The sequence below is a fragment of the Barbus barbus genome, assembly GCF_936440315.1.
Source record: "Barbus barbus genome assembly, chromosome: 18".
Taxonomy (NCBI): domain Eukaryota; kingdom Metazoa; phylum Chordata; class Actinopteri; order Cypriniformes; family Cyprinidae; genus Barbus; species Barbus barbus.
The window spans coordinates 21328283-21348998 of record NC_136746.1 but is presented as its reverse complement, the minus strand read 5'-3'; the positions used below and the strand labels follow the sequence as shown (position 1 = coordinate 21348998).

Below are 20716 nucleotides of genomic sequence, written 5' to 3'. Positions count from 1 at the left end.
TGAATGGACACACCAACTTTTAGTGGGAGGTACAACTGTGTATCATCAGCATGCAGATGAAAAGATACTACAGAGAAATCATATGACATAATAAGGTCAAGTGTGTGACCAAGGACATGAGTTGCTTGATTTAAATGTTGAGAAAAACCAAACGATTCCAATATATTACTAAACTCAGAAACAAAAGGACGCCCCGGGCAGCAAAGATGCATGTTAAAATCACCCAGTAGCAACATACGATCATACAACGGAGCAACAGAAGTTAAAAATTCAGAAAACTCACTTATAAAAGTTCTACCAAAATTAGGAGGCCTATAGATGAGAGCACAGAACAGCGCGGAAGAAGTAGACTGCAATGCCACACACTGTACTTCAAAAGATGAAAAAGTCTGAGCAGAAACTGATTGAATTTTAAGTGATTGCTTAAAAACCATTGCAACCCCACCAACAGATCTTGGGGTACTTATAAAACGACAGTTCGATGGACAAAGTTCTTCAAAAACTGACAACTCACCAGCACCGGCCCAAGTCTCAGTCAAAAACAAAATGTCCAGATCCAAACGGGTGCAAAAGTCATGTAGAATGAACGTTTTATTGCATAAAGACCTAGCGTTCACTAAGGCCATATTCAAAGGAGGCTGTGATGACAAGTCCAAATCCAGATGTTGACCAAGGTCCAGTTGGCGAAGATTTGAACAGTTCACTCCTCTTTGACGAATCCGTAAACGCGGAGGAGCAGAGAAAATAGATGAGTGATAATCTGGAAAAACCGGGAGATGAAAAACATATCTGTAATCCCATGAACGTCGCGACAATTGAAGATCCTCCAAGCTCATACTATCCAGAGGAAACTCCATCAAAGACTGTATGGAAGAAGCAATTGCCCTTCTGATTCTCACATGAACACCACCACGATTTCCTCTCTTCCTGCGTCGTTTCCTTTAGGTAGGAACACAGCACGGTAACCTGCGAACGCATTCCAGCGCGGGTTGGTTGAACGAGGATTGAGAATGAGAATGCAGAACAGGGCACCATCCACAATAAAGTCCCATACAACTTTTGATATTATGTAAAGCTTGGCGATCGTAGGTGAGCACTGAAACTGCATGGAACCAGTGCAAAATCATGCATAAAACGAACTGCACAGATGTCCGATGAGCAGGTACCACAGGTACACCAAACTGAGACAAACGAGAGACAGAGAGAGGGCAAGCTGGGTACACTGGCGCCATCTTGGATTTAACTCACAAACCCCACAAGGAGGCACAGTGATCTAATATAATATAATATAAAAATAATAATATTACATATATAAACGTATGCATAAAATTTATATTACGTAATAGTTTGTGAATGACAAACTATTAAATATAGTTATTACTTAATTAAATATTAATATTTATTAATGTAAGAAAAAGAGATGTTTTAAATGACAAATTAATCAACTGTACAGTGTAATATACGCACAATGTCTCTTTTAAAAAAAATACCACTCATCTGAGAACATCCTTTGGCTCAGCAGCCTCAAAAAAAAAAAAAATCTTCTGATGCATATTTTGATGATAAATTAAAAGGTCCTAAAAAAAAAACCCTGCCCTCTCCAAGATACCATAACACATCAGCATATCTAAATATAGCGCTCACTGAAGTAGCCCAAAAACTAATGGTGTGATAATTTCCCATCAATTAGTCCATCCATCACTGCTGATTGGGCCAGAGTGTGATAGCAGTGCCTATTTCAGGATCCTCCTACAAAGACCTGTGAACAAGCATGCAGTAAGGGATTCTGGGTAAAACTCTCCCCTCCAGAAGAATACACATTCATGTGCTTGTGTAACAAGCATCTCTATCAAAGAGTAAAATAGCCTTGTTGAGATCCATTAGATGTATCCACATGCTGCCGTTCGCCTTTTGACAGCCGCATGTGGAGGATGTTTTGGTAAGAGTTGGGACAAAAGGATGGGTTTTGCATCATTTCAGGCTGGTTTGGAGCATGGATGTGGTTGTAGCTAAAGTGGCAGGTGTGGTGCTTTTGTTCCAGTGAGCCAAACATGGATAAAAGCTGCCTCGCAGCAGGTGCATGGATGAAACCGTTTTAAGCACTGATGATGTATTAGCTACTAAGCAATACTGAGGTAACCTGAAGATGAAGTGTGATTCACGATGTTCTGTATTAAGCGCAAAGATGAAAGAATGGATGAATTGCGCAAGAGTTCACGCACACACACAAGGATAAAACAGTGAAATCATGTTGATTTGATATGAGAGAGACAGCCGGTGAGATGAGAGAGAGGCCGCTCTCACTTTCACCCTTGCAAAGTAAAAAACAGAAGACTCGTTGCATTCAGCACCAGATCAAAACACCAAAGGGAGACTGTTTACAAATGTGTCTGGTCTAAACTGCCCTCTGAAAATGATATTCATATTGAGAAAGACTGGATGGGTAGAGGACAAAGTATGCGAGTGGAGTGGAATGACAGCATTTTCCCCTCCCTGCTCATAAGCATTATGTAATCACTCACTCAAATCCACTCCAGGTTTTCCCTCTCACAATCAGGTAAGATAAATCTCACTGCATAAAAATGTTTATTTACAATAAGATAATTTTTTGTTAATAGTTAATGCATTAAGCATTATAAACTAACAATGAACAACATTTTTTACAACATTTATTCATTTCACTATAAATACACTTATGTTCATTGTTAATTCATGGTCATAATACATTAATGTTATTTTTGAAATGCTAAAAATTTATTAGAGTAGAATGTAGACATTAACCTAGAGATCTTGATACATTCTGTATAAACACTGTCCATATTTTTTCATGATACCAGATGCATTAATGTAATGTTTTGTTGTTGCTTTTTAAACATGAATGAGATGGGCACATAAAACTGTATTATCCATTTTTAGATATTTCCATATGCAAAAAAAAAAAAAAAAAGTCCTCAACATTTTTTTTTAATCCCAATTATTCTGTGATCATCCACAATAGCCTGTGAAAACACTGCACCCTGGGATTTGCCCAAACAAATTGTCTGAAATCTGACTAAACCAAACCCTTCAGTTGTGATCGCATTGTAAAAACAATCTTTGAAATGAAACAATGTACATCTGGTATAGGCTCCATGGAGATATATGTGATGAAACAATAATAACATGAGCTGAATAAGACTAAAATAGAAGCTCTATACAGTGCACTTCTTGCAGCCAATTTGGAAAACATACAGAACAGTACACATCCACACATAAATTCAATGTCTCTAAGAATTAGCAAATCCCAACATGGCACTTGTGCAGGCCGTCAGGTATCAATAGGCTGCTTTAATGTGTGAAAAAGCAATTTAAAAAGCTATCCAATGGTTGTGTTCTGTCAATGGAGTCACTTTCACCCCCTAAAAAAATACAACGATTAATGCCCGCAGGCTAACGGATGTTGCTGGCAACACACACGGTCTTAATAGCTTTTTGCAAGGTCAAGCAACCTACTGCTCCATAGCTCAGAATAAGTAGACATAATTCAAGTATGGAACATGACATGTCCTTATTCCAGCAAGGAGAATCTGGAACTTCACTGGACCACATTACAGTCATATCCACATTTAGAAAAAAAATTTGATGAATTTACTTTTATGATATATTCATTCAAAGCATAGTATAATCAAGTAGTATGATGTAATGTAATATAAATTTCTATATGTGATCCTGGACCACAAATCCAGTCTTAAGTCGCTGTGGTATATTTCTAGCAATAGCCAAAAATACATTGTATGGGTCAAAATGATCTATTTTTCCTTTATGCCAAAAATCATAAAGATCATGTTCCATGAAGATATTTTGTAAATCTCCTACAGTAAATATATAAAAAATTAATTTGGGATTAGTAATATGCATTGCTAAGAACTTCATTTGGACAACTTTAAAGGCGATTTTATCAATATTTAGATTTTTTTGCATCCTCAGATTCCAGATTTTCAAATAGTTGTATCTCGGTCAAATATTGCCCTATCATAACAAACCATACATCAATGGAAAGCCTATCAAATGATGTATAAATCTCAATTTCGAAAAACTGACCCTTATGACTGGTTTTGTGGTCCATGGTCACATATTTAAATTCATACAATTAGACATTCTGAATGGAATTTAAAAAGATACAACACTATGTTGCTTTCATATACTGAAATTGCATATTCCACATGATTTAATTTTATTATTCCTAATAAATTGCTAAAATGTTCATGGTGAAACTAAAAGATATATAAATAAAAATAATACATTAGTGAATACAATGCAGTGCAGTAGTAACAGTGCCAACTATGGTATACTTATACTGCAGAAAAGTGATACCAGAATGCTTTGAGCGGGATATATAACTGCTATCACTTCTACTCCACTCCATCTCACACAACCGTACACCAAAAATGCTGTGATCACCAAAAATGCTGTGATTTGTCTGGGTGGTCTACTTGACACCTCAGTGCTAAACAGGCAAAATTGTTTCAGTCAGAATGCAAACAAGCCAATATCCCCTCTGGATGAAGACATCAAAGTTCTCTCCACTACTGAAGATTCATAGCTAAGTAAAAAGCAAAATCATTGTGTTCAACACCAAGAACCAGACTGACAGACATCAGGACTTGTTTATGTTAGACGTAGCCCATCAGGACTCCATCAACACCCAGCCATCAAATTACACCAAACAGTTTATATGACCAGATGCATCTCAAACTGCTTCATTTAGAAAGCAAAGGTCAAGATATTGCGATTGGTTGTGAATTCGAAGGATGCTCTAACTGAAAAACACATTCTGTTTTGTTTTGTTTTGTTATGATCACTTGCGTTAACCAAATACAAGATTTAATCATCTCCATTTAAAGTGGAAACTAAATAAGTGCTTTGCTGACCACACCAATTTTATTTTAATTGCATTTGTTGTGTGTTGCACTTGTGGCTCGACAACAGGAAACCACACGACCACAGGTATGAAACCCTGTGAGAGACAAAAACTGGGTGGAATGCTGGTTCGCTAAAGCTTAAAATATCAAAACAGTTTACTAGACAATTAAATGACCGTGACCTTTTTTCCCCACCCAGAGTTCAAAGCTCCATACAGTAGAAACTTTCCCTTCTATTTACATTAGAAAGTCAGCTTTTCTCCCAGATCTTAGGTCATTAGAAAGCAAAACAAGAGCAGGGAAAACCTTCCAGAGATAAGAGGAAGCCTAAGTCTTTCTTTCTGAAGAGTAGCGAATGAAATGAACTCATCACAGATGGAGGTCCTCGCCTCGATAAACGATAGGCAGTCGGAAAGGGGGAGGAAAGAAAACAGGTTTGTGTAACTGCCACCCCATTGCTGATATCGTAGGGTCAAGAGATAAAGCCACCCAGGACATACAAATTTTTTTTTAGACTGGAGAGAGTGAGAAAGAAAGAAATGAAGAGCTTTGTCTCGAGTGAAACAGAAGAGACGGATTAAAAAAATGGGAGAAAAGTCGCCTTAGATTGAAGCCTCCAAAAGATAAAAGCCAAAGAACTCTTGCTACCTGGATCATCATTCAAACCATAGAATGAGCTTTGCTCATGTCAGTCTGCTTTTGTTTTGGTTTTGCAATTATTGCCAAAGGATTACACTTGGCTTTGTTCAGACAGGCAGAGAAAATCAGAATTTTTGGTTTAAAACTACTCAAATTAGTTTCATTTTTGTAGTATGAACAGCAAAAAAAAATATATATATAAAAAAATATTTTAAAAATCTGATTTCAAGGTTTTTTTGTCGTTGCAATTTGCACAATGTATATGAGAGCAGTGTTCAAATACTCTTTTAGATAGAGATGCATGATATATCAGTAAATGGATATTTTTTTTAATCTCATTTAATCTTTTAATTAATAATGCTGTACTAAATGTATCTTTGGCAAATACCAAAATGAATATTCATACTGTGAAGAAACTGTGAGGCTTAAATTCAGCTGTAGCAATTACAACTACCGATTTTAGTTTTTGGTTTTTTAATTATTATAACTTTGATACTTTTATTTAACAAAGATGTGTTAAATTTATCAAAGCTAACAGACACATTTTATTTAAAAAATCATATCGTTCCAAACTTTTGAATGGTAGTGTGTGTGACATTCGCTGTAAAAACAAAAAAAATCTATAAAAATAGTAAAAAAGCATTGTTGAAACTCACATTATTACCATAGGAACTGTCCTAGAGATTGGGTGTGAAATCCAAATTGGATTTGAGTATGAACAAAGCCTAAATTCTCCCCGTCAGTCCATCCCAGACTAGTGTGCCTGCTTCATGCTGTTTTCAGACTTTAACATGTGCTTTCTTATGTTGCCAACCTTGGATTAGCATTTTTGTTATCTTCTTTGACACTATACCAAATGTCTTATAGCTACGGGTTAATTGGTTTTCTAGCACTGGCATCTGGGGATGGCAATTAGGGGAGACAATGCTCTTGATATGGGCTTTGATTAAACTCCCTTCAGTGCTGAACACAACAATAAGCTCTTTTTGTTTTTTGTTTTTTTTAATCGGGGATGTGAGTTTTGTTTGCAGGCTGACATGTTTGAGAAAAAAACACCTCCAGATGCAATGCTAACAGGCATATTTCCTTTCACAGATCTTTTTCAGGTACAAAAATATTCCCACAGAGTGTAACATCAGCCTTCGTTCACCTGCCGCTGCTGATGAACATCCTCTAATAGTCTCCCTTACACACATATGCGCACATACACACACCAATATCAAAAGCCAATTACAGCAAAATAATGAAGAAACCAAATTGCCCTAGAGACGTTTCGCATCGTGACAAATCAATAAAAGGACCATGATGACATACACAGAGGTGCCAATAAAGCACGGGGCTGCAGAAACATTTGACTCCCAGGCGTGTGGGTCACACCGATTCACTGACAAGTGCTGTGATAAGTAGTTTTGTCACAGACGTGTGACCTCTGGCCTTAATCAGCCCGTTTTTTTTTTTTTTCGCCACTTCTCCAATCAGAGAAATCGGTCACAGTGGCTGATAAGGGTCTATTCTAGAGCTATGATGTAGAAAGACGGGGGTTTGGGGGCTTTTAGCACACATCAGATAACATAAGAGCCGTACTAAGGAGAGTGTGATGCGAGACAGATAGTGTATCACGAGTGGTAATCGCTTCCTCACGAGGGACCCAATCAAGCGCGGCCGGCTCCCAAATGTGGCAGGGGAGAAGGACCCTCGCTGACACTGTGGCACAGATGGATAAACAATGGATTGTGCGAAAAGGGGCACACGACTGACCTACATTAATCATCTGGGGACTAAACGGATTCCTCTTTAAAAGTGAGGTAGATCAAAATTCGAGTTGTAATTGGGTTGATTCCCGACACCACACCCCAACACTTCTTTACTCCTTCGGTCATGTCTAGTGTTTTGTGTGTAATTACTTCAATCATGTCAAAATGTGTGCAGAAATGTTTCCAAATGAGGGCATGGGTAGTGTTGCTCCATTAACCGCCCACATGGGCAACCACAGACATGGTTGGAGACCTCAGATTTCAAGTGCCAGTGGTCGGCAATGTGTCGAATTCATGGAGAAACCACCTAATATCTCAAAATGATGTCACAATGAAAATGTAGTAAGATAAGACACTTACCTCCTCCACCGCCGAGTAGAGAAGAGTTTGCTGTAGAGGAAACAAAAGAGAGAAAAACATGAGTGTCTGAATTAAGGAATACATTAAAAAGAAGCACTTTAGCTCAATGCGGAACATACTATCATTCAGATGAGAGCCAACAGAGATGTGGAACCTGAAGGTCAAGAACACTCCAAAGCCAGACGTTTGCACTGAATAGAGGTTTGAGGTACCAGTGAGCTGGCAGCTGTACTGCAGAACGCTATCATTACACTCCTAAATTAATGCCATTGAGCGCTAAACGCTCAGGCTGCGTGTTTTCTGTCAGAGCCGAGTGGGCTACACGTAGAGCTGCTGTGGTGAGTTTAAGCAGACGTGGCTGGGGCCCGGGCATTTCTTTGATGCCATGTTTCTGATCTGCGATAGTGCAGTGGGTGGCCCAGGGTCAGCGGCCTGTCTAAGAAATCCCTCCCGCCGCCCGGATAAGAGTGCTAAAAACAGACAGAGTAAAACTATAACTAACTCCTCTCTACTTAAGAGGGACAATCACCCACACAGGAGAGTTTGGCACCACATGACACCGTTACACCTTTTTTTCACTATTCTACAAGTGGCGAAGCCAAAAAGAGGTTTCATTAGAGAAATAAAGAGGAGTCAATGAAACATTTCGGATTATATCTGCTATAGATTATACTACTTTAGAAAAAAACAATGAAGTGAATTCCAATTAAATTTATTTATTTTTTTAAAGAAAAAGAAAGCCCTAGTATATCTATAATACTAGTTTTAGGAAATGCAGTAAAATTAATAAAAATTTATGTTACAGGTAGGTACACAAACAATACATTCAAATTTATGACAATCATTTTTAAATTATAAATTATAATATGCATTGGCACACATATATACATACAGGTGAAATAATGTTAATCATACACACACATACAGTACATACAGTACATATTACTTTTATAATATTACATATATCATATAATAGCATAGTATATTAAATCTGCACTGTTCAGAACAAATGCTAAGAGATACATCAGCGTTTTAAAAGCAAAGCAAGATCCTAATGGTGCGACTGTGTTCTTCTGTCTGAGCTTTCCCAACAACGACAGCGCGGCATCTCTTATCCCAGTGGGGACACCGAGAAAGTTGAGAATAATGACCCACGAGGGCCCTTTTATTTTTACTTTCTTAAATGTTTCTTTCCCTTTATGATGCAAGTCTCTCTGTGGGATTCTTTTGATCTCTCTTTCCCTCGCTCCTGCTCTTTTTTCTTAGAGAATAAGCGTCTAGGTAAGCATGAAAAAACCCTGCTACCTCCACTGAGATCGACAACAAGACTAACCCCTCAGCAACTGATATCAAGGGAGACATTAAAATCCTCAAAATGGATGGGGACTTTTCCTTAGCAATCTCTTATCATAAGACAGCGAGCAGGAGAACAGCTGCTGCGAAGAAGCAAAAGAGAAAACGTGTGCACTTTCAGAAGAATATCTCAGTGCTGGGGTGCTGTGGAACTTGCTACTTGCAGTATGATCCAAAGTGACAGAAACTTGAGTCCGAACAGGCCACGGTTAAAATCTAAACAGAAATCTACACCAGAGGCACAATCATGCCATATTGCAGTTTGATAGAGTTATTAATCAAAAAACACATTAGCTCCCTGCCCAACTTGTTCTGTATCCAAGCAATGAAGTACAAGAGGAAAACAGTCTAAAAGTAGTGATTGACCCATACAGACATGTTAATAAAAATGTAAATAAAAATTTATATAGCAACACAACTATTCAGTGTGATTTTTTTAAAGAAATTAGAAAGTTTTTTTTATTAATATTTCACAATATTACTATTTTTACTATATTTCAAATTCAAATTCAAATTCAAATTTTATTTGTCACATACATATACATACGTAGTACGACATGTAGTGAAATGTATTGTACGACTGTCCAACAAATTGTCCAACAAAATTAGAAAAACCTCAAGTTTACAAAAATACAAATAGAAAAAGTACAGTAACCATATATACAGAATAAACTAGCAATAAAATAAAATAACAAATAGATATGAGAATAAAAAATAGAATATGATTCTATATAGATTCTATAAAAAGTAAAGTGTATGTCAGTGATAAAGTGTCCGTGTGCTGTGCTGTGCAGTGCAGTAAAGTGTATAAGTGAGTAAAAGGATACTAAAGACAAAGACAAATGGTATGTAAGTCCCATTCATTTATCCTTCCGTAACCTTCTACAAATTAGTGCAGATTGTACTTGAAAAATGTGCAAAGTGGAAGTGTGGGGTGATGTGATTATAGTGGAGAGTGGTTAAGACTCCGAATGGCCTGCGGGAAGAAGCTCCTCCTCATTCTCTCTGTGTTCGCCTTCATGGAGCGGAAGCGTCTCCCTGAACGCAGCAGAGAAAAGAGTCCATTGTTGGGATGGCTGAGGTCCTTCACTATCTTCCTGGCCCTGGTCAGGCACCGCTTGCTGTAGATGTCCTGCAGGTTAGGGAGCTCGGTGTGAATGGTACGTTCCGCTGAACGCACCACCCTCTGGAGGGCTCGTCTGTCCTGCATAGTGCAGTTCCCGAACCAGGAAGTGATGCTGCCCGTCAGGACGCTCTCGATGGTGCAGGTGTAAAAAGTCTTAAGCACCCGAGAGGGAAGTCTAAAGTCCTTTAAGCGTCTCAGATGGTACAGACGCTGCCTGGCCTTCTTCACCAGGGTGCTGGTATGACAGGACCAAGTCAAGTCCTGCGTGATGTGAACACCCAGGTATCTGAAGCTGTCCACTCTCTCCACTGGAGTCCCGCTGATCGTGATCGGCTGGTACGACCGCTCCTGCTTCGTACTGAAGTCCACTATCAGCTCCTTAGTTTTGCTGATGTTCAGGTGTAGACTATTCACCTGGCACCAACTCTCCAGGTTCTTAATCTCCTGTATGTAGGCCGTCTCGTCGTTGTCTGAGATCAGGCCCAACACAACAGTGTCATCAGCAAACTTAATGATGGTGGTGGAGTTGGAAGTGGCCACACAGTCATAAGTGTACAGTGAGTACAGCAGGGGGCTCAGAACACAACCTTGAGGGGCTCCAGTGCTTAGGGTGATGGAGGATGAGGTGTGTTTACCCATCCGTACGGCTTGCTGTCTGTCCTTCAGGAAGCTGGAGATCCATTGGCACAAGGATGTGCTGAGACCAAGGACCTCCAACTTGGAGGTGAGTGTGGAGGGAATTATGGTGTTAAACGCTGAACTGTAGTCCACAAACAGCATTTTTACATAATTCCCTTTTCTGCAGTCCAGGTGACTTGTTGTGGTGTGGAGGAGGTGTGAGATGGCATCCTCCGTGGAGCGGTTATGTCTGTATGCAAACTGTAGTGGATCCAGTGTGTCTGGTAGTGATGCAATGATGAAGTCTCTGACCAGTCTCTCAAAGCACTTCATCACCACTGATGTGAGGGCTACAGGGCGATAGTCGTTTAGGCAGGTGGGCTGCGGTTTCTTGGGGACAGGAACAATGGTGGACTGCTTAAAGCATGAGGGGACTATGGACTGTTCCAGGGAGAGGTTGAAGATCTCGGTGAACACCGGTGCTAGCTGGTCAGCGCAGGCCTTCAGAACCCGACCTGTGATGCCATCTGGTCCTGCTGCCTTCCTGATGTTCACTCTCTTGAATGCCCTCCTCACGTCATGCTCCGTGATGGTGAATACGTTGTCCTCACCGGCTTCCTCAGCGTGCATGCAGTTAGCACTGCTAGCGCCGTTAGCGTGATTAGCTGCAGCCTCGAAGCGAGCATAAAAAGTGTTCAGCTCGTCAGCCAGAGAGGCGTCCGCATTCCCCGATCTGGAGGGTGGTGTTTTATAGTCCGTGATGGTTCTAAGTCCCTGCCACAGGCTCCTAGAGTCGCCATGTTGGAATTGCGACTCTAGTTTCCTCCCGTAGCGCTGCTTCGCCTCCTTCACCGATCTGCGCACGCTGTAAGATGCAGCCTTGTAATCATCCATGTTCCCGGTGATGAGCCCTGTGTTGTAGGCAGCGGAGCGGGATCTCAGGGCGTCGCGGATGGTTTTATCCACCCACGGCTTCTGGTTGGGAAACGTCCTGATGATGGTTTTCTGCACCGTATCATCCATTAGTTTCTCTATAAATCCCACAACCGCTTCCGTAAACAAGCTGACGTCATCAGAGCTGCGCCGGAACATGTCCCAGTCTGCGTCATCTAGCGCGTCCTGCAGAGCGGCCACCGATTGGTCCGTCCAGCGTTGGACCTCCCTCTGCACCGGGGCTTCCTGTTTCAGCCTCTGTTTGTAAACAGGCATGAGGAAGATGGCGGCGTGGTCCGATTTCCCAAACGGTGGTTGTGACTGTGCCTTGTAGCTGTTCTTGTATGGGGTGTAACAGTGATCTAATGTCCTTTCGCCCCTGGTGGGGCAGCTGATGTGCTGATGGAAGTTCGGCAGTGCACGCTTGAGGTTGGCACTGTTGAAATCTCCCAAAACAATGAATGCGGCGTCCCGGTGCTGTGTCTGGTGAAGGTGTAGTGTTTCATGTAAATCCCATATCGCAGTGTCCGTGTCCGCTTGAGGTGGAATATAAACGGCACTGACGATGACCGAGCTAAATTCCCGAGGGAGATAAAAAGGGCGACATTTGATGGTCAGAAGTTCAAGATTCGGTGTGCAGGAGCGTGAGAGGGGAACAATGCTCGCGCCGTCACACCAGTGTTTGTTCACCATCAGACATACTCCACCTCCCCTAGTCTTCCCCGAGTCCAGCGTTCTGTCCATGCGGTAAACCGAGAAGAACTCGGCCGGCTGGATGGCGTGGTCTGGTACCGCTGGGTTCAGCCATGTCTCGGTGAAGCAGAGAAGGTTGCAGTCCCGAATGTCCCTCTGGAACCTGACTCTTGCCCTGAGGTCATCGAGTTTGTTATCCAGCGACTGGACATTGGCGAGCAGGACACTTGGTAAGGGAGCGCGGTGTGCGCGAGCCCTCAGCCTGTTCCTGACGCCGGCTCGTTTCCCTCGAGGACGCCGGTACGGGTCGGGTCCTTTGTTCCTCCTCAGGATCTCGCTTGGCCAGGATGGGTCCGGGTTCAAAATCGGCGAAAGGTTAGTGCATTGTGCACCAATAGAAATAAGAGTGGCCCTGTCGTATGTAAGAATGGCCATCTTACAAAAAGAAACCGGTGTTTATAGTTAACAATACGAAAAAATAACAAAAAAAGACAAAGTTTGGTCGGAGCAGTCGTGACGGCAGCCGATCTCACCGGCGCCATCTTAAGAATTTCTGATCAGATACAGTAAACGTTTAGAGAAATTATGCTTCTAGCATCACAAAAATATTTATTTTTCTTATGTATTTCTAGCCTCACAATAGTTACTAAAGAGCAGTTACAGGAGAGCAGACAGAAAGACAACACGTGCTACTTCCTGTGTCATCCTAGACCTTTGCTCTGCTGGGTGTCCACCCTTGATAAGACCACAATGCTCAATAGACAAAAACAAAGCTCTGTCTGTACATGGTGCAGGTTTTTTTTCCATCTTGTTCGGGTCATAAATCCCAGTCAAAGCTTCCTGCTCTCTCTTAGAGAACTGACGAGGGCCGGTAGGACTCACAGCAGTGGGCGTCCCGCTAAGCTCGTAAATCTAACAATACAGAAACACAGAGATTGTGCTGGTCATTATTTAGTGTCAGAAAACAACACAGACGCCGGCCTCCACGGTGACGACATCCTCACACGTTCCCACACTTACACACACACAATCGCATCTTTCCTGTGTTTTTCCTTTTGTACTCAGGGTTGATACCAAGCAGCTAAAAGCTGCTCACACTTTGCTGTCAGGCCCATAGGGAAATAGCGCATGTACCCCATAAAATAAAATAAAAAGAAAACACTCTGTATTAATACATCACAGACAACACACAAACAAAACTTTTAGCAGACTCCAAAAATGAAGACATGCAACAAAACCTGGAATGTGTCTATATGCAATGGGCTGACACTTAAGTATTCATCTGTATTGTCAGTATACATTATATTTATTTAGGCTAGTTATTATATTTAGTCATTTAGCTAAAGTTTTTATGCAACAGAAAGCAAATTTGTTCTCCGAAATTTCACTAATGACCGCACCTTTAGGATTCCATTTGAGACAATATTATCTTTCAAGAGCTCACATACTAGTACAACCTGATATAATGAGAAATGTATGGATTTATATTATTAACATGCCAAAGCACAGCATCAACCTGCTAAAACACTCTAAGAACTGCGAGCTTCCAGAGCAATTTCATTCATATTTTTCTCAGTTGCACAACAATATCAGAATATGTGATTAACTGACTAACTCCGTCTGGCATACAGAATGAAGATGCAAAAGTCAAGCAAGCACAGTCTGCATTAACCTGAGGCTAAACGAAAAAATGATCTGCCAAGACCTCAAATGAACCAAGCTAAAATGCTTCAGTGGAAAACAACTTGATTTTCTTGCCTGGTTTTATTCCCCCTTTTTCCTGGCGTTTGCTTTTAGATTCACACCAAATCTTCAGCTTTTTCACATTTATGATGCCAAGTTCAAAACAGCGATATAATTTTCCTCCGAGATTTTGGCCTTCCTGCTAAATTAAAGCGAGTACAAATAGAAGCACGTTGACGGAAGAAATGAAATCGCTATACTTAGCTTGACATACTGAACATGCCAGTATCAAGCTAAAATTACTTGCTTTTTTTATGAAAAAGAAGGCTAAAAACAGGATGCCAGAGAACATTCAAGTTTTAATATTCCAAGCAGCTTTCAAAGTGTTGGAACTAGTTACAGCAGTAGTGAATTCAATACTTTAAATGCTCAGCCATGTGAAAATAAGCTCAAAATAAGGATGATAGGTGAATCGCCCTTCAGTTTACACACACACTGGACTTTCCACTTCACAAGACAGCTTAACTAGGTCTGCCAGTCAGCCCAAAATTTTAGGGTGAAGTCATTAGTACAGTAAGCAATGGGCAGTAGACCACTGTACACAGACACACACACACACACACTCACAAAGCACACCTGCGAAATCGCTGAAGGCTGAAAATATCAGTGAGAACCCATCTCATGTCAGCAAAGCTCGGCGTTAAATTGAACCAAGTCTTGTGGGTAATGATAAAACTCTTTATTAGCCACAGAGAAAGAGAGAGAGAGAAGAAATCTAGGCTGTATTTCTTATTTGCAGCACATTAAAAATACATGTGATTTTGCCTGGCCCAGACGCAGCACAGTGCGATAACTCTGCTCGGCTCTTTTGTTCTTCATTGCGCCAAGCGTTCCCAGAGGAATCCGTCTGCAACTGCTGAGCACCAGAGCAGGACAAGCTGAATCAGAGAGTATGGGACCAGAACAGATCTCTCATCACATCTCTCTCTCTCTGTGTATGTTATATAGCAGTCAAGGGAGGAAAGGGCCGAAAGCACTCAGTCCCGAACCACACTTGATCAAAGCTCCACAGCAGTGAGGTCCGTTCACCAGGCACAGCAATACAGTCCTGCATCTCTGACACTAACAACTGCTCAAGGAGGAATTCTCAATCTTCTGGTATATGATGATCAAGAGATCTTCAATCCTAACTCCCAAGGCAAGCTCGAGCCAGTTTGGATAAATCTTGAGGGAAACGAGTCAATCTAATTGGCATTGTTCTCATCAACAAAAATGACTGGCTTTTGTTCGTTAACAAAAGGTTTCGGTCACGAAATCTACGCATCGTAATCATAATTCATTTTAATTTTTCTGTTGACAGTGATATTGCACTAACAGTGAAAGAATATGACTGTTTCAAATAAATCAAGCTGTAAATTTAATAACTAAAATCAGATACAAATTTTTAAAAATAAGTAAAATCAATTTAAAAAACATCAAAAAATGTAGTATTAAAAAAATGAATCTGAATCTGGCAAACAGACAAACATTTAAAGATGATCCTAATGTACTGTATAATGGCCTTTTACCACAAGTAACCCACAAACACAGAAGATTAGGTTATATAACGCTAGGAAATGCATCTAGTCACACAGAAACCCCTTTTAAAAACAATATCAATCACAACAGTTGCCAATAACAAGCCAAGCTACTGCTCAATACTAAAATGACCTTCAAAGTTGTATTAATTAACAAAATATACTTTTTGTTGCTCTGATTTCACGCCGCTTCCATCTATACATGCAAGGTCAATGCATGTTTTTATACATTTAGTCATTTGGCAGACGCTTTTATCCAAAGCGACTTACAATTGGGGAATACAAAAAGCGATTCATCTTGAAGAGGCAGTCAGACAGAGGAAGTGCTCGTAACACCAAGTCTCAGTCATTGTTCAAATAAGTACAAACTAGTAGGTGGAGAGAAAGATAGAAGGAAAGTTTTTATTTTTTTTTTTTTTTTTTTTTTTTAGTTTAGGATGAAGTCAAGTACTGCCGAAAGAGATGAGTTTTCAGTTGTTGCTTGAAGGTTGCCAGAGATCCGGCGTTCCGGATAGGGGTGGGAAGATTATTCCACCAGCCAGGAATGGTGAACGAGAATGTTCTGGAGAGTGATTTTGAGCCTCTCTGTGATGGTACCACAAGGCGTCGCTCACTAGCAGATCTCAAACTTCTGGAGGGGATGTAGGTTCGTAATAGTGAGTGGAAGTAGGAGGGTGCAGAGCCTGTGGTAGATCTGTACGCAAGCATCAGTGACTTGAACTGGATGCGAGCTGCCACTGGTAGCCAGTGCAAGGAGATGAAGAGTGGTGTAACATGCGCTCTTTTGGGCTCGTTGAAGATCAGTCGTGCCGCTGCATTCTGAATCATTTGTAGAGGTTTAATTGCGTTTGATGGCAGACCAGCCAGAAGAGCATTGCAGTAGTCCAGTCTAGAAACAACCAGGGCCTGGACAAGAAGTTGTGCAGCATGCTCTGTCAGAAAGGGCCTGATAACTTTTCAGAGTACGCTATTTCCCATTCCCATAAATACATGCCCCGCAGCATCTGTTCTTCTCAACAGAAAGTTATACCAAGAGATCTGTTCTGCTTTTTGTGCAAATCAACATATCTCGGTTTCATTTGTGTTGAGGACAATTAGCAGACGCAACACTGGGGCACGGCATCACAAATAATGATGGGGGCGTCATGGGACCTGTTGAGAATGGAGGCACGACAGATCTCTGATGGTTATGTGGAACGTCCCTTTTTGCTTCATTTTAATCACAATTTTTTTTTTAAACGTGTCAGAGGCATTCCGGGTGGCCCCATCGTGCCTGGTAAAGTAACATTTCTCTGTACTTCTCATCAAAAGTGCAGAAAGAGAAAACTAGGCTACATAATTTATCAAGCAGCACAATTTTCATGCCATTCTTAACTTGGAGTTTTCCTCTGAAGGACACGAAAAAGCGCTTTTACTTTTCCTCTAAAGGCCAGAGCAATATGGATTTCTCCGAAAATTACATAAATAAAGTATAGTCAATATAATCCTGTAAAACTGCATGCAAACAGAAATGTGAAGCTGTATCTAAATTAGATTAGTCTTAATGTCCATCATGCTGTTTTCAGGTCTAAAAATGTTTTCTGTGTTGATGCATATTATCCTACTGAAACTGGCGTGGGATATTGAAGACGTAATTTAATTGACAAATAAATTAATTAAAAATAAACATCTCTTAAAAATCTCTGTAGTAATTGCCAAACAACAACAAATTAATATTATATTATAAAATAAATAATGTATTTAAAAACTGTCCACACTTTCCTGTATAAAAAAAAGATCACAAATAAATAAATAAATATTTTTATTAAATAAATATAACATACATGAACTATCAGCCTAAAAGCTACAAAATGAAAATTTTAATTTTACAGCATCTTTAACTTCTTTCAGAACTATTATTAAAATTGTAAAATAACGCCAACTTGTGTTACGTTACCAAGAACTTGGACCAAAAAAAAAAAGTCCTATTTTCGTGTCTGCACTTCATGTCTTTATCACTACCTCCACGCAGTCTTATCACAATGGCTTAATTCATTCTCACCTTTCATCTTTCGTGTGCCCCCTTTCCGGGCCCTTAAATTTGATGTGCAGAAGAGAAGGCAATAACAAACAATAGTGGTAAAAAAAAATAATGATGCTCCTGCTGGTGAATGCAAAGATGGACTAATACATTCTGCAAGGGTGTTATGATTCATCATCTGAGGCAAAAAAGAAAAAAAAGAAATAGGATAAAGTAACAAGGACAAAAAAAAACAGACAGTCTCTTTCACTTAGTCTGGCCTAAATGACTTCTATCCTTGTAGTCTGAAACAACATTATTTTTGATTCAAAAAGAGGTAATGTAGAAGACTTATATAACAGGCAGGAAGTGGGTGAAAACTGCGAGAGAACGGACTCATCAAAAAATTATTTGTTCAGTATCGTGCAAGCCTGTGTATGAGAAAAGATCTACTGCTGATATATTTTTGAGACCGACTGTGAAAAAAACAAAAAAAATTGCTTCATGCCATGGAATTAAGGCAATAGCTTTTATGTGAGCTGCTACATATGGCCACATGTACACAAGCACCATAAAAATCAAATCATTCTGGTTGTATTTAGTCTGCTGTTGTTGACGGAGAACAACTTTTCTTCAATAATGCATTCCGGGATTCACTGTATATATGATTTTTTAATCCTTAAGTAATTAAGCTGATAGTATCATGCAGATGATTTCTATTTAAACAAACACTTAAACAAATAAATTGAAAAAGGAAAAAACATAACATGTTGATATTTTCATCTGATTTCCCATATTAATCATAACAAAATCTTTGACTTTTTTTTTTTGTCAAAATTAGCAAAAGCCTTGACTTGGCAGACTAATATTCTACACAGTTTTTAGAATATTAAAAGAATAGATCACCCAAAAAGGTAATTATGTGATCATTTACCCACACTTATGTTGTTCCAAACCCATATGAATTTCTTTTTTGTTAAGTGGAAAAGAAGATATTAAGCTTTTTGTCTAAGCTGCTCTGATACATGCATTGAAAGTACATGAGGACCAGCTGTTGTCCATCCACTTTCATACAGAAAACATCAGCTTTTCATTTTTGAGTGAACAATTTCTTTAATAAGCAAGTATCATATGTAGGATACTGGCATCTCAACCTTTATGCAACCTAATCGCTGCTGCCCAGTTCAAAACATCCAAAATAGCAGGTCTAACATGGAGGACATTAAGCTCATGATGAAAGCTAAAATGAAGGGTAAAGGGGTTTGCTTTGTACTCTGTCTGGGATTAATGTCATTTGGGGTCATTTAAAAAAAAAAAATCAAATCAAAGAAAAATCAGAAGAACTCAATGAAACAGGTATTCACTTCAAACATTGTTCTATGTTTCTGCCACTTGAAGTTAAAACTAAGGTTGGTCTTTACACCTCAAAGGAAAGATCACGCTTGGGTTAAAATCGCACGCCGATGGCACCCACTGTTACTCGCTGAGCCATAAAGAGGAGATAAACAAGGTTATTACCTAAACCTGCATGCTATCATTAGTGCCCAGGGCCACACACAAATAAAGGCGATATCAGAGCATCATGGGCACTGAACGCTTACAGCAGCATTCACCTGAATGCAAAACCATCAAAGGAAAACTAGCGCCTGCTTATTTTGGCATCTATTAATGGTGCACTATTCAAAAACCTAGCCGAACTTACAAAGCACATGTGCATCTCATATGGTTGTATCTTTATAAACTTAATGAGCACAAAATAAAAGACAACATGCAACTTTTTAAAACACAAACCACCAAGATAATCATAACCATATTTAGCAGAGTCTGAATACTGAAAAGAAAAAGTGAAAACAAACAAGATGTTTTTAATTATATAAAAAAAATGTGAAGCAAGACAACAAAAAAAGTGTTAAATCAAAACTAGCTCTTGCATCTGGAAACAAAAGATCTGATTGATTACTTTAGATCTTCACAGATGTTTTGACTGGACCAAATGACATTTCAAAGACGTTTTTTAAAAGGGATCTTTTGAAGGCCACTGTGGCATGTTTATGAAGTAGTATGTTGGGTTAAAAATAAATCGCAAGCACAAAATCACTCTGATAATGCATACTTTAGTTCACTGAAGCCATCTGTTTGCAGTTCAAAAGACTGTATTCCAGTAGGCACTTAAAAACTAGATTCAAGTTTCAAGTTGAGTAGTAAAAAAAAAGTGTTTGAGGGATGCATGTTATGTCTGAGATAAGTAGCAAAGGGAAGGTTTGAAGGCCAAGTAAAAGGCAATCAGCCCGAATATTAACGACAGAGATTTGCATAAGCTTCTATTTGAATTTCAATGGCATCTAAATTGAAGTAGGAGAGGAGGTTATTTTTGACAGCCAACATCACATACACATAAAATTAAGTAAATAAATAAATAAGAAAGACAGGTACTGACATTTTGCTCCCCTATTCAACAAGAGTAATACACAAAACAATTTTATAGATTTGCAGAGTCTGTACATTGTTTACATAGCAAAGCGTAAGTACAGTGGTCCTTCAATTTCTCTTGTATTGATAAAATTGCTTGTAAAACACTTAGATATCAGACCCTTGAACCAAGGAACAAGAATTTGTATCCTGCTTTCTCAGTGACTTCCTGTCTCCCTTATCATGGCACACAAGACTGAACTCCACAAATGATACACCTTGGTATCGCCTTTAAAGCATTTAACCATTAGAGGCACAAATCCCATGCTTTTTCTTGTGTGAAATACATGCCTGATAGCCTCTTTGCCATTTTTCATTTTGGACTGTCACATGCATCATGACCTTTTTTATTGGATCCAGCAAATAGAAACAAACAAAAATTAGTTCTATTAATTTGATATTTCAAAATAATTGTACACTGGCTCCCAAAACAGCTAGTGTATACTTAAAAATAAACTACATTTTTGTTTTATGTATTTTTTTTATTCATTATATCATTATAGTTCTATTTCATTTAGATGTTTGTTTAATATATAAATCTCTAGAGTATATTTATTTATTTTATTTATACATAAAACTAACAAAAATATCAATATTTTAAACCACTTAAA

The 20716-nt window shown here is 39.4% G+C and overlaps 1 protein-coding gene across 2 annotated transcripts in view; it reads right to left on the bottom strand.

The window, feature by feature from the left end:
• Positions 1–20716, bottom strand: part of macrod2 (mono-ADP ribosylhydrolase 2) — a 532294-nt gene that overhangs the window by 377055 nt on the left and 134523 nt on the right. For both annotated transcript variants that reach the window (XM_079440480.1, XM_079440481.1), the window contains one exon: positions 7655–7684. In XM_079440480.1, the coding sequence (XP_079296606.1) occupies positions 7655–7684 (30 nt within the window). The remainder of the gene's footprint in view (positions 1–7654; positions 7685–20716) is intronic.